Below are 16,330 nucleotides of genomic sequence, written 5' to 3'. Positions count from 1 at the left end.
ATTGTCAAAGATTATAATTTTGTTAAACTGATTTTCTTTTATATTTGAAGCAAATAATCTCAAATAAGTAAATGAACTTGAACTTTAGCGAATATGTAATTCGTAACACCAGCAGTTTTGTAGCCCATATCTTGAGAATGTGTTTCCGAACTTTAGAAAGTGTAATTTGCTCTTTAAAAAGATCAAGTATTATCTTGCACGAATTGTTTTGTCTTACTAATATTATAAATGCGAATGTTTAGATGGATGGATGGATGTTTGTTTGAAGATATCTCCGGAACAGCTGCATGGATCTCGCTGAAATTTGACATAGATGTAGAACATAGTCTGGAAGAACACATAGGCTACTTATTATTTATTTTTTCTGCGCGAACAAAGTCGTGGGCGACAGCTAGATTATTGTACATATATTTATTTTTAGCCTTGCAAATATAATATGTATACTCTTCGATTATAATTGCTGACAGATGAATAAATATATTAGACATATGTCATTCTGTTCAGAAATCTATTAGGTCATTGTGTCAATGTCATCAAAATTCAACACTGTAAATAAATCAAAATGCATTGATAAAAGCGGACCAAATTAAAAGTATGGAAACAAAATGAAAAAATAGGAAAATTTCTTCAAATGATACTTAAAAATTACATATTCATATTTAAGAAAAAAAGAAAGAAGTTAATTACGTAAGTAAATACACCAATTCATAAAAAAGATGACTAGGACGCAATTGATAAAAACCCATTTTTAGTGTTAATATAAATATCATAATTAATTCATACTTCTTCAGGTAAAACAATGGAACAAATTTTCATGATAGAAGTTTTCGTAAAAAAAATTATATTAAAAGTCGAACCACCACAGAAGGACGAATATGAGCTAAAACTGGAAGAAGAAGAACGAAGGAGAGAAGCAGAAGCATTAGCCGCAGCAGAAGCAGCTGCGAAAGGTAAAGGTAAAGGTAAAGGAAAACCTGCCGGGAAAAAAGGCAAAGGAAAAAAGGGGAAAGAACCACCTAAGCCATCTGAAGAAGAAATGAAATTTATGCAAACATGCACACTGCAAATGAATTGTTTACCGTTATTTGACTTTTATGTAGCGCACGATAACTTTATTCCTCCTCCACCACCAGCGCCGCCTGATAAAAAAGGTAAAAAAGCGAAACCTAAAAAACCAAAGAAAGGTAAAAAAGGCGCTGCTCCGGTAAAAATTGTTTTACCTTCAGACCCTTTGCCTCAACCACCATACTTCGGTGTGGGTAATTCTGTTATGTTTTTATCGCGACCATCAAAACTCGAGGAAGTTCTTAGTCAAACTCCTATTTATATAACAGTATGGAATAGAGACCAAGAATTTAATTGTATTGGGTTTTGCAAAGTCGATTGGCACGAGTCTTTCTTTGAATGTCTAAAAAGATCGGCAGAACTAAACCCCGTGAACATGGATAAAGGGGAATTTAGAGATACATCAAAAACAGAAATGATAAGCAATACAATAGAACTAACGAGGTATTTACAATGTGAGGAGGATTTGAAACCTTCTGGTGAAATAGAATTCTATATTCGTTTGACATGTATGGGTAACAATGTGATAAGTTATTTCGTTGCTTTACCGGAAATGGAACGGATACCTGGACGTAAATATCTTAATGATGAATTGAAGCTTAAAGATTTAGAAGTTGTAAGGCACTGGGAAGGAACTACTATTGATGCTTTGCCACCTGTAGCATACTTTTTCGGTGCACCTGATATAAGTAAAGAGCCAATACGTCCGGTAGAAGAACCGACAGTCTACGAAGAGTATACCGCACCATTTACTTCTAGTGAGCTGACAATCCTAGCAATGGGTTTCCCCAAGGGTCCATGTGGGGGAACAAATTGTCCCAAACGAATGGAGTACCGCGGCAGTCAACATCAGTTCATTCACGGTCAAACTGTAAAAGGGAAATACCAACACGGTCAATTTGTAAATAAGAGAGATGTTCACGGACCTTGTGGTAGATTAGATTGTCCGTTGGCTAAAAAAGTAAGATCGTATCTATGTACTGAAGGCAGTTACAAACCATGTAAAAAGCCTTGTCCTAAAGAGTATTATTAAATTAAAACCAGAAGATATACCTCGTCTCTATTTTAACTTACTTAAAGTGCGTACAATATTAATTGAAATTTAACTAAAATCAGTTTTATTATATAACAAGGGGGCGAGTAAGACGCTTGATAGTAACAATCGCACACCATTTATAGGATTTTCAGGCACGATTTTCAAGAAAGGCTTTACCTCGCTAGGACGCTAACTACTGGTAACAAAAATAATGTTGTATTATTACGATCAATTAATGAATTTTGGTACGGTTCGCAAAAAAAGTAACAAAACGCAATCAGTGAAAAGGAGATTTCCTCGAAGTGATCATAATTTGCGATATTTAACACGGCCAAGTCTCTGTTCTCTTGGCACACATATCTTGTCAAATACAATCTTACTTACACCAAACAAAACACAAATTTAAACTTTATTTCTTAAACCATAAGGAAGGTATTAACTGCAGAAAATATGTTGCATTTTGTACTAAATCGTTGTAATTATTAGTGTAATTTTGACGCCCTCAATTTACGTGTTACGCCCCGTGAGCGTGAATAAGGTCGTAATCAGGACATCATTTAAAAGGATGGCATTGTATTGAAAAAATGTTTTGTTTTATGTGAACTTTCAATCAATGACTGTTGTATGTCTTCGTTTCACTTTTGCAGTATCATAATAACAACAATCCAATCTCACCTCATCCATATTCATATATCTAGGCACATACGCTAGTTGCCTTTAAGTGCTCTTAATACCGCTCTTAAGTCTTTGACCAATGAGGTAAGTTCGTTTAAGACCACTACGACACTGCCACACACTTTGGCGACATAAATTCGAACATTACTTTTATTAATAATGTTACTAATATTCCTACCATTATTCCGATAGTCGTATCGGTGAATGGACTAATAGCGAAGAGCTTCGACCAACATCTCCAGAAGCTCTCGCTAAACAGTTGGATTAAGGGCCCGATACAAAAGTCAGTTATCCTAGAAACTGCGCGCATCCTGAGAAGGTTCCTGTTTCTGCAGCCCTGACCACTGGTTGTTTGAATCATGAGATTCCGCAGCCGGTGGTGCTCTATAATTACTAATATTATAAATACGAATTAAAACCCTTATCTAAGGCAATGCATAATTGAGAAACAAAATTGCATAGATTAGGTAGAGTTATACAAATAAATCCATAACATAATATATCTATTCTGAACAATTACCAAGTCTATTATGATGAGGAATAGAGTACATATTTTTTTTATAAAATAAATATTAGCAGATTTTTTTTGTAAATTTACTAATATTTCTTTTATCATTCCAACTAAGCTCTAGGCTTGTGCTAGGATATGGTTTACGACAATAGTCGAATGGCGGGATTCGAACCGCCAACCTCGTGATCGAAAATCCGTACCCTTAACCATTAGGCTATTGACGCTTTAATTTACTAACCTATATGCAATACAGATATATTGTTAAAATAACACAAACATCTCTATTAGAATAGGATTGCAAAATGTACAATAAAATAGTTAAATTCAGCGACCTGTAAAAATAGATCTTAGTAAGTTACACAAAACATGCATTTTTGAACATTATGTTACATATGTTTTAAGATCCGAAACATTGAAGTTTCAAGACGCCTGTCAGAAGATGATAAGCAAATATTACGTTTAGTATCCGACTCTTAATTAAAAATTAATACGGAAATACAAAATATCTTACTAATATTATAAATGCGAATGTGTAGATGGATGAATGATGAAATTTTGCACACACGTGGAGCATAGTCTTGAAGAACACATAGGCTACTAATATATATTTCTAATTCCACGCGGATGGAGTCGCGGGTGACAGCAAGTCAATAAAAACCCTTACCTTAGTGAATCAATAAACAGAGCAAATTAATATATATATTTTTAACTTATATCATCATCGTCAGCTCTCTATACGTCCCCACCGAGGGGCTCGGAGCCTACCCTAAGTTAAGGGTGATTAGGCCATATTCAACCACGCTGGCCAAGTGCGGGTTGGTTGTGACTTCACACATATCTTTTAATTTCTTTTCAGATATATGTAGATTGCATCACGATGTTTTCCTTCGCCGTAAGAACGTCGGATAAATGTACATATGTAAATCAGAAATCGAAAAACACATTGGTACATGGCGGGATTCGAACTCAGGACCTGCAGATTGCAAGTCAAGTGCTAAACCACTGCGCCACCGACGCTCTAACTTATATGTTTAATATTATATATAAATCGATTTTTAATGAATAAAAATCATAGATTACTTTTGTAAGAATAATTAACTGACCACACCCTGACGAAACAGTTTTTATAGATAGTGAATCATCACGCTTATATTATACCAATGGGAGTAATTAGAGAGTATGACTCATTTGACAGACAATGAACATACAAACGTTGAAAGCGAAAATTTGCATAAAATTAATATATTACGAATTTTAATTTTATTATAACATTACTAATTTAAAAGTGTAAGCTTTATAAATTACTAGTTGTTGCCCGCGACTTCGTCCGAAATAAAAAAAAAACTTTATTAGTTATCTATGTGTTCTTCCAGACTATGTTCTACATCTGTGCCAAATTTCTCCGAGATTTGTTTGGCTGTTCCGGAGATACCTTCCAACAAATATCCATCCATCCATAAAGACATTCGTTTTTATAATATTAGTAAGACTAAAGTTTGATTAAAATTGAATATATTAAAAATATTTTACTAATATTATAAATGCGAATGTTTGGATGGATGGATAGATATTTGTTTGAAGGTATCTCCAGAACGGCTTAACGAATCTCGATAAAATTTGGCACTGATATAGAACATAGCCTGGAAGAACACATAGGCTACTAATAATTTCTTTTTAAGGTTACTTATTTAGAAAGAAGACAGTTGCGACAATTTACTTAAATCGTCAAAAAATAACTTTTAAAATGTACCATGTAATATATCTGTTAGGTAAAACAACCATCAAGCTATCAATGCTTAAAAGGGGGTAACAGTATTCGATTTCTAATCAAACATATCATAGTACGACAAAATGGTACTTGTTTAGCAATCCTGATTAAATATTACAACAAGTGCTTCCAATATGGTATACTATCGAACTAAATTCGTTATTTATAGTAGTTTTGATGATAATTAATTAAAGTTTATTTTGTATCAACTAATTAGTATTTAAATAATACTAAAATATCGTTATTTTTAAGTTTTTTTTTTACAAGAAACGACATCTACAGACTTTTGGTCTGTATTCTTTTACTCTTAATATAATATTCCTTATTTCTATGTTTTTAATTTAAAGTTTGAATTGTCAATAAGCTAATGGTAGAGTATACTGACTCAGTAGTCGTGGGTTCGAAGCCATTCGACTATTGTCTTGCTCTACGTCATGCATAATCTAGCAAAAAGTCAAAGCTGTTTAGGAATGATTACAAAAACTATACATGTTATATAAATTTAAATACTACATATTATTTAATTTTACTTCTTACTAATATTATAAATGCGAATATTTAGATGGATGGATATTTGTATGAAGGTATCTCCAGAAAGTCTTAACGGATCACGATGAAATTTGGCATGGATGTTGTTTCGCTTAGAGCAGCGTTTCCGTACACTTCTTGAAGCTCTCGCTGCCGTTTTTTTCAAATGAAAAAAGAAAATCAACACTTCCCGCAAATGACAATTGTTTGGCACGAAATTCGACATTTTTACTTGACCAGAAGTATATAATGCGAAAACAAAATCACTCATGTGTCGCAACGGTTTGTTTACCATATGTCTAAGCTTGGTTCATGACGTTTTGGATATGTCAAAATCGACCAGCTCTTACTGCTAGAGCCATCTACTGACAAACAGGAGAACTTAGTTGCGCACCTATAATAATATATTAGACATTTATAAAAACATAAGTGTCATTATTTCTTTCTAATGTTACGTCGTACAATTTTTAAGGGTAGTTTATGTAACCTTTTATGTTTAAAATTGGCAAAGGTAAATGCTTTGAATAAAGAGGCACCTCTCGTGGTCGGAAAACTCTCGTATAATTGAAAATATTTCAAACAGTTGACCACAAGTGGGGTGGTAACATTAAAACTTTCGAGGTGGCTTTTTGTTCAATAAAGACTCGGGTCCAAAATACAAAATAATTAATTTGGTCTCAAATATTTCATTGTGTCATAAAATTGGCTGCCCTTTGTCTTATTACTGTGTAATTAACAGAACCTGACCGTTGTTGTTATGAAGGATATTTTATAACTCTTTATTCTTATTTAATTAGCTATAAATTGCAAATAATATTAAACTTAAAAAAAACCTCTTACTAATATTATAAATGCGAAAGTTTGCATGGATGTTAGTTACAAGGTATCTCTGGATCAGCTCAACGGATCTTAATTAAATTTGGCACACAAAGTCTGGAAGAACACGTAGTCAACTAATTGAGATTGTAATAAACGCAAGAAATACCGTCATAGCACAGTTCAACTGATATTAACAATTAGCTGTCGTTCGCGGCTCTGTCCGCGCGGAATTAAAAATAGAACTTAATTAGTAACCTATGTGTTCTTCCAGACTATCTTCTACATTTATGCCAAATTTCAACGATATCCATGCTGCCGTTCTAGAGATACCTTCAAACAAACATCTATCCATCTATCTAAACATTCGCATTTATAATATTAGTAAGATAATGACAACTTTTTAAATATAGCTATATTATGTTTTGGTTAAATAAGCGTCGCTGGCTCAGGGGTCAAGCACTTGACTTGCAATCTGCAGGCCCTGGGTTCGAATCCCGCCATGTACCAATGTGTTTTTCCATTTCCGATTTACATATGTATATTTTCTGCCGTTCTTACGGTTAAGGAAATTATCGTGATGCAACCTGCATATATCTGAGAAGAAATTCAAAGATATGTGTGAAGTCAATCAACCCGCACTTGGACAGCGTGGTGGTTGACTATGGCCTAATCATCCTTAACTTAGGGTAGGCGCCAAGCCCCTCGGTGGGGACGTATAGTGAGCTGATGATGATATTATATTTAATGCAAGCCATAAAAACATAATTAAAAAAAATGTTTTAAAAAATCAAGGAAGATGAAAACTTATTGGGTCCAATCCCTCGAGTCTTTGCCACTAATATACGAATACAAAACAATGTTTAACTTATCATGATTAGTTTAAAACTGGTCAGAACTAATCAACGTTACCAAACGAAGTTACTGACTGATTAAATTCAAAGTTTCACCATTGAATTAATGAAAGCGGTGGATATCGTCCAATGTAGTGACGTAGTTCTGCATATCGCACAACTTTACAGATGAAGTAATAAAGGTATATTGCATTTGTCCAGGTGAATGACAGTTCGATATTATACAAACTTTCGATGGCTTGAAGTACAGGACTTGAGTTTTACTATAAAAAATCTATTACTATTTTAATCTTACTGATTACATTAATGCGAATGTTTAGATGGATGGTTGGATGGATGTTTGTTTGAAGGTATCTCCAGAACGGCTGAACGGATATCGATATAATTTGGTATACATATAGAACATAGTCTGGAATAACACATAGCCTTATTACGACTTAATAAGCTACTATTTTTTTAATTCCGCGCTGATGGAGTCGCGGGCGACCGCTAGTGTTTTATAAAAAATTTCGTTCTTATGGTTTTTAAAAGGTAAAGGTAAGTCCTCTAGGTTTATATTTGGAAGTAATTGTGGTTAAAACTCCAATTACATTCAAAATAATGTTGTGTCAGTTTTGTCTTGTCAATTGGTTAATAAACAGACATACTGATTTCTCGATAATATAAATCAAAATTAATCTTTACTGAATTTAGTATTTCACCTAATTAGTATAGTTGTATTCGCAGTTTTAAACGTTTCTTACCGTGGGTTTCTGACACTAAAATCTCTCTATTGAAAATATCGTCATCCCTGTGTTTCTTTTTTCACAAAAAATATAACAGGTGGTTTGGTCTCAGAAACACGGTCTTAGTGAAAGCTTTAGGCATCACTGCTTAAGTTATAAACGACAAAAATTTTGACAAACAAAAAGAGACAAGTTTCCGTTCCCAATAGACCTACCACAAAGTACAAAAACCATCTAGAGGTTATAAAAAAACTATAATTAAATCTAATTCATCATTGTCAAAGCCGTGTATTTGAAAAGTCATCCCCGCTGCAGCCTGTAGTCTAAACAGTTAATAAACATTAAAGAAATCATAGCACAGTATAGGCAATCATTCGGTTACAATAGGAGACATTTTAAGATTAATATTGGTCATTTGGACCCTATTAACATTGTAGGGTCAACCACAAGTCAATCCAGTGTACAAACTTACTTAACAAATTCATTAGAACCTTTAACATAATAGACATAGAGTTTATTATGTTTTAAACATAATATTTTAAATTGATATAGGCGCGAAGTTGATGTGAACTATTCAAAAGTTCCTAATTATAATTTGAATCGTTTAGGAGTTAAATATTTTCGGCGTCAAACAGACAAATAAAAAAATATGTTTGAAGACATCGTCTCGGGTTTGGTCAACAGAGCGGAAGAATAGAGAATGGTATAGAGTAAACTTGTAATATTAAAAAGTACTGTGACTGCGTTTAAGTCTTTTGTATTAAAAACTTAAAACATGTAATTAGTATAACTTAGATGCAAGATAATATTTAAAGAATATTTCTTAATTTATAAAAGATTTTAAAATAAATGTAATATCGAATATATTATTCAATGTGATAATATGAAAACAATTAGGTGAAAAATAATTAACGAATAAAATAGTTCATGATTTTTTTACAATTATTTAGTATATAAAATAAATACATATTATAATTCCATAGTCTTCATCGACATAAAAACTAGTGACTCACATTAAAAAATCAAGGTATTGTAATAAAATTTAAAAATTAAAATTCAATACGCATCTATACATTTCCGTTTCATCCCGACGAATGAGTCATACGGTCGCAAAGTAGAACGGTTGGTACGAATAGGCACCGGTGGAAAAAAGCTAACGCCGGTGTGTACTCGCGTTATCTGTTGCATCAGATGTTATACAGCATGTTTCAAAATATACATATGAGTCATGCATAGTGTTACTATGCGAAACTGACGGTATTTAGCGTGGCAGTGGTTACAGTGTGTTTTTTTAAAATTATTATTGGTTATTTTTTTGCGAGCAGCGGCCGCACCGAGGTGTTCAACAATGCCCATGGACATCAGCAATACCAGAGGAACCGCAGATTCGTTGCCGGCCTTTGAGATAGTGATATATTTAATTTATTGAACCTCCTTTTGTCATTATTTATTGATTTTCATACTACTTTATTAATGTCAAATTATACCAAAATTCATTAAATTACAGAAGTGTTTTTTTTAAATCGCTTGTCTATAAAATAATTTATGTAAACGTTAAATTTACTTGTTCATTATTATTATTGGCAAAGTACTTTGAAATTTTAAAAGATTTTTTTTAGCTTGAAAAATTTGAATTCACTACAAGAAAACTTTAAATATAGGAGTTCAATTAGTCAAGTGCAGTATATACATAGGTAAGTTCATGCAATTTTGATGAGAAGTGCATTGCAAGCCAAACCAATCTATGGCGTCTGGTACATTGTCTAGACTAGACAGTGACAATCCACAGTATTGTGTTTGTGAATCGTAAAGACGTACCATGGTGTTTGTTCTGTATTAGCGAAGTAGAGATAAAACAAGTTTTACTGATTCAATATTTAAACTGAATTAAATTAGTTAATTGTTAATGCAAGATGCTATTATTTAAGTATTATTTTCTACTATTTGTACAAGAAATAAACCATACATTTCATAAATAAAAAACAGAGACTAGAGAGTACTTCTTTTTTTTGTAACTTATTATAAATTTTAAAGTATTTTAACACATAATAGTAGAAGAATCTTATTAGTAATGTATTGTAATGTATGTACATGTATTAATTGCTTATATTTGGTTATTATTAATAAATTAATTAATAATCGATAGTAACCATGAGTCCCCGTATTCATCCTGTATAGGCATGCGCCAGCGCCGATGAGTCACCCAGCGATCGACAAACTCTCACGACAAAGGAAGAGAATTAAAAATATAAATACCTATACATTAGAGTACGACAAATTGACCGTTGAATGTAAACTAGGATGTATTATTTGTTATTTAATCATGTTTTGGTACTTTAAAAACATTTCATAATGAAATAATAATAATAATAATAAATCTTTTTATTCAGACACAAGGGACATACAAAGCAAAAAATACAAATTTAAAATTCAGACACAAAAATAAAAATGCAAAAACACAAAATAAAACAAAACTCTTCAGATTCATGCAGACGTGTCCACATGGCCAGCACTGGACAGTCCAATCCCACTCTATCAGCAATGAGTTGTAGGTAGCATGAAGAGAAATGACATTGTCGTAAATTTGACCAGAATATCATTTGATTATTTTGATTGCCAGAAAAAAAAAACTATTTGATATTTAGAGTAATACCGTATATAAATAAGCTTCAATATTACTTAAAAAGGACACATATTGATATTTATAATTTACTAGATTTCGCCCACGAATCCACGCGAATTTGAAAAGAAAAACTCTGTTAGTTCTTCCAGACTATGTTCTATATGTATACCAAATTTCAGCGAGATCCATGCAGTCGGTCAGGATATACCTTCTTACTAACATCCATCCTTCCATCTAAACATTCTCATGATATTCGTCACAGGACATACACACTTCACACCAAAAATCTATCCTATAGAATAATTTATACATTTTAGTACTCGAATAACCTAGTCGTCGTTTGTGTCTCTTATATTGTACCCTAGTAATTATAAGTACATTTCTAAAGAAAATATAAAAAAAACTATTCTCGTCAACATTTCCCATCATAAAATTAAAATGAATACCATTAGATTTATGAGGGTTTTGATTTACAAGCTATAAACTAGCAACACCATTGTCCGTTGACATTTTGACTTTTTTAAATAGAGCAACATTCTTTCTGTCACGTATCAAGAACCGTTATTTCAAATAAAACCGTATAATGATCGATTAGCTCGTAATTTTTCTGGACGTTTAAGCGGCCATCTTTAAAAAATAAAATACAATGTTAGCACAATAGTGTATTGCTCGTTTTAAATGAAATTTTTATCTCATCGTAAAGTTGTGTAACGATTTTTATGACTTTATTTATCATACAACGCTGGTATAATAATAGCTTATAGATATATTTAATATACATATTTAAAAGAATTGTGTGCATTTCGAATGTTTAACATTTATTTAGTCTAAAGCGAGGCTCCTAATCTCGAGTTTAAACATTTTTCACGTTGAATTCAAATCTCACTAATATTATAATTGCCAATGTTTAGATGGATTAATGACGGATAGATGTTTTTAAGGATATCTCCAGAACAGCTAAACGGATCAAGGTGAAATTTGGCATAAACGTAGACCATAATCTGGACGAACACATAGGTTAATAATTGGGTCCTTCAATTCCGCGCGAACGGCGACGGGGGCGACAGCTAGTAATATTATAAATGGAATGTTTTGGTGTTTGGATCAATTTATGTTTGTTTGAATGTATCTCCAGAACGGCTGAAAGGATCTCGATGATATTTTGCATATATATAGAACATAGTCTTGAAGAACACATAGGCAATTTTTTTTTTTTTTCTGTGCAGAGTAATAGGCCGCTAGTAAGAAGAACCTATGCTGGCATTTGGTAGGTTGTTAGAATACCTTCGAGGTTCGCTTTAAGATCTTTATAAAATCTATTAAAGTAATACATCACTGAATGCATCCACACTCATAAATCGGTTCCTAAGGCGTTCAGTGTTTTAAATTGACTTTAAAATACATTGTAAGCGATCTTATTCAGCACTAAACATAGCTAACGTCTTTATGGACCATTATTAAGTCTTCACTGTTCACACTTACTAAGCATTACGAAGGTTCACTTGCGGAGTTATTGTTCTGTTATATATCTGACAAAAGTTATGTTTTAGTTTTGAACACAATATTAAATTGAAGATTTGTTGTATATCGAATTAAAGATCCATCAACAATCGATTTAAAAATTGACTAAGAATTAAACTTAATACAGTAGCGTGTAATTTTATAACAGAATTATTTTGCACTTTTTGTTAATTAACTGTGGGTTTCAGAGACCTCTCTCTTTAAAATAGATTGTTATCTCTGTTTTGTCTAAAATGACTGGGATTATGGTTATGTTTCATGCAGATTTTAGTCTCAGAAACCGGCAATTTTTCGTAGAAGATAAATATTTAATCTTCAGCAATTTCATAACTGCACATTCATTTAGTTCTTTTTCCCTTCCCACCCTTTTTCTTATAAGGAAAGGACGGGAAGTGGAAGTGGACTTTCCGGATGAGAGGATGCATAGGAAGGAAAAATATTTTCTTTCTGTGCATCCTCTCCTCCAGCGACAAAAAGTAGGCAACGCATATGCAATTGCGTATTTCTATGGGCAGCGGTCGCTTCGCTATTTCAGTGATTTCAGGTGGCCGCTCGCTCGTTTGCCACCTTATGATATATAAAAAACCAAAAATATTAAACCCGTGTTAGAAATGTCTCGACAAAAAAAAATCAATGACATTATTCTACTTACATGATTACTAATTTACGCAACGTACTCGAAAACATTAATAATATATAAAAACAAGATATGTGGGGCGGCTGACCGATATCTGTAATAAATCCATTTAAACAAAAGATCGACGCGTTATCATTTATGTCGAAAGATGTAAAGTGCTCACAAATGAGTCGTACACTGTTTGCTTTTGATAAAGCTCTGACGGAACTTGGTACAATGCATGACTAAATCGATTAAAAATAAACTTTTTTTTAGTCTTTATTATTTTTACAATTGACCAACTGTTTATAATGGAAGTGCGTTTATCTTAATTCTGGTTGAATTCGATTATTAAATATGTATTTATCTCGAATTCAATAATTAAAAAACAAAACAATTTTTCAATGGAAAAATGCTTCAAAAGAATTTCTGAAACGAATAATTCGCGTTCTTTCTTCTTTTGACTTATTACTGGCAATTTATAACGTTTATTTGAATTCTTAGTAAAAAAAAGTTACATCTAAGTTTTTTTTTCTAAATCGCTATAGTGTTACTTTTTGTACCAGCCAGCTATAAAGATAAGAAGTGCGAGTCGTCAAATTTTAATAAAAAACCTCCTTTGTGGTCGCTGGCGACATAACGAGCTTTATGTGGTAGTCGATTGCAACGCTCATCGCTTTTGAAACACACGATAATAATATTTTCTTTGTCTACTACGTTTTTTATGACAATTTTTTAATTTTTTTTTATAATATAAGGAGGCAAACGAGCTGCGGGAACACCGAGGTGATCAACGACAACCATTGGCAATTGCAACACCAGAAGAACTGCAGATTCGTTGCCGGGCTTTAAAGAAATGGTATGCTCGCTTCTTTAAGGACCCTAAGTCGTATTGGTTTGGAAATACCACCGAGAAAAGACCGTTAAACAGCGCGTTATTACACTATTATGTTTTACAAATTGTGTCTATGTTTCAAAGTGAATAAGGTTTAATTTTTAGCCAAATTAAAGGAGTTCGTTGGGTAATAAGTTCGCTTTCAGAGATTCAATTAGGTTATTGTCATCTTTCATTCCATTTATAATTTTTTGGATTCTAATAATACAAAAATTAAAAGTAAAATGATGACACAATGTTTATATGTCTTCAATCATGCAAAGTGGTTGGGACGGTAACAAAAACATCTCCATCACTTACCTCCCTCAACACGATCTGTCTGTCTGTCTGTACCTATTTGAGGAAACACAGTATTAATAAAAGAAGTATTCAGTATTTTTTTCGCAATTGTAGAGATAATATAAGATACTTTTAATGCATTTTGAAAGTATAAAAACAATCATCATCATCAGCTCACTATACGTCACCACCGAGGGCCTCGGAGCCTACCCTGAGTTAGGGCTGACTAGGCCATAGTCAACCACGCTGGCCAAGTGCGGGTTGGTTGACTTCACACATATTTTTTGAATTTCTTCTCAAATATGTGCAGGTTGCATCACGATGTTTTCCTTCACCTTAAGAACGTGGGATAAATGCACATATATAAAACAGAAATCGAAAAACACATTGGTAAATGTGTTTTTCGATTTCTGTTTGCAACCGTTTGCATTCGAACCCAGGACCTGCAGAATACAAGTCAAGGGCCTAAACCCCTAAGTCACCGACGCTCTCTAAACAAAAACAATACTTATTGAAAATTGTTCATTCCGATTTCCGAAATCTATGTTCCTTCCTTTCGTTCTTATCCCATCTTATCTTTGAATTATTTTATCATTTTCACTGACATTGTTTCAGAAGCCCACAGTTACTTTCAATATTTCATTGCTTATAGATTTTGTAGTCACATTTAAGTCTCGTGAATCCGTAAAGATTCATATATTCAAGCAGCCGTCGCTATTCATCAAAAACAAATGCATAATAAAATCTAAGACATGTCCGAGGTTAGATATATGCATAATATTTCTGTCACTGACTACATTATGCAGAAGGTCGGCTTTGTTTCACGTGAATCAGACGCATGCGGGCTCGCATGATGGAAAATGTGGAAAATTTTATGTCGGCTTACGTTATTTGCGTAACATACTTGTATATAAGCCATCTTGATGACATTGTACATACAAAAGTATATTTTACTAATATTATAGTTGCGAATGTTTTGATGGATAGATGTTTGTTTGAAGGTATCTCCAGAACGGCTGCATGGATCTATTTGGTATAGATGTGGAACATAGTCATGAAGAACATAGGCTACTTATTAAGTTTGTTATTAATTCCGCGTGGACGGAGTCGCGGGCGACAGCTAGTTTACAATAGTTTGACTTGTTACTTTTTACACTGTTTTTTTTTATATTATAAGGAGTCAAACGAACAGGTTGCCAGTTGAATTTGTCGAAATAGCGAAGCAAACTCTACACATAGACATATGCAAATACATACATGGCTTACATTAAGTCGGCGGAGAAGTGTGCGCACAGAAAGAGAGTATTTCCCTTCCTATGCATCCCATCCTCCGATGAATCCACTTCCCTATTTATGTTAATGTGGACTAAAAAAGCGTCCGGCTCACATACCAACAGATGAAACGCGGAATTACTTCCACTTCACATATTTCTGCGTGGTCGTGGTATTTCACGTCGAGCCGCCCCTTTTATGCTCCCAACAAATATTGTTGTTGCGGGAACTACCACTGTCAATATGGCCACTAGTTTTAGTAAATATTTGCGCATAGAAGACTCAGTGATAGTGTTAAATTTAATCGCAGAGTCAGTAAGCTTTTGAATTACGTTTAACTTTATAATTTACATGATGACTATATCAACGACCCTCCCTCACTAATGTGTAAAACACCATTTAATACATTGCAAATCTACAAGTCAAAAAAAGCAATTCAAGTTGAACATTGGAAAATAGACTTTATATCTTAATCAAGAAGGTACATAATTGCTTGTAGCGGTTTACCCGAAAACGTAACTAATCCATCGGTAATGGATGCATGCATTGAAATCAATCGCAGGTGTTCAAGTGATTTGACTTTTTTTCCCTTTACGTACTGGATTCGTATCTATTGTCATCCTCACGTCTGTTCTATCGAGTTCTTTTTGTTCTGTCCCTACGTGTTGTATGTTTAACTTTCACAGACGTTTACAATTTTGTGTTTGTTGTTTTATTTTTAAAAAGTTACGTATTTCAAATGCGGTTTTTAAATTTAGAAGGATGCAAATTGTGTTGCAAGTACTGGCAGGAATGAAAGTTTTTTTTATTTTAAAGCATAGTTAATTGAAATACGAATAAGAGAATTGTTAAGTTTTATCCTAGCTATTGCGCTTTACCTTTAAGACCCTTTGTTGAAAAGCGAAGACATGCAACCCCTTATGTTTGATAATACAATATACCTACATTTTTATCGTGATGCGGCATATCGTGATATCGTAATGCGGCAAACGAGCGAACGGCCACCTGAATTCGCCGAGATAGCGAACCAACTGCATATAGACATCCGCAAATACAGATGCGTTGCAAAGAAATAGAATATTTCAACTTCCTGTGCATCCTCAGACAAATTCACTTCCCTTCCCATCATTTTTATAAGAAAAGGAT

The 16,330-nt window shown here is 33.2% G+C and overlaps 1 protein-coding gene across 1 annotated transcript; it reads left to right on the top strand.

The window, feature by feature from the left end:
• Positions 1-648: 648 nt before the first annotated feature.
• On the top strand, positions 649-2,172 carry LOC106116610 (uncharacterized). Its single transcript, XM_013310493.1, has 2 exons — positions 649-687; positions 792-2,172. The coding sequence occupies exon 2, from the start codon at positions 800-802 to the stop codon at positions 2,096-2,098; it is 1,299 nt and encodes a 432-aa protein (XP_013165947.1). The 5' UTR covers positions 649-687; positions 792-799; the 3' UTR covers positions 2,099-2,172.
• The last annotated feature ends 14,158 nt before the right edge of the window (positions 2,173-16,330 follow it).

This window comes from Papilio xuthus, unplaced genomic scaffold, assembly GCF_000836235.2.
Source record: "Papilio xuthus unplaced genomic scaffold, Pxut_1.1 DF827714.1, whole genome shotgun sequence".
Classification (NCBI taxonomy): Eukaryota; Metazoa; Arthropoda; class Insecta; order Lepidoptera; family Papilionidae; genus Papilio; species Papilio xuthus.
Note: the sequence above shows the minus strand (reverse complement) of the source record. Positions and strands in the feature narration are given on the sequence as shown.

Coding starts and splice junctions, on each gene's coding strand:
- LOC106116610 (XM_013310493.1), top strand. CDS start 800: ATGGAACAAATTTTCATGATAGAAGTTTTCGTAAAAAAAATTATATTA.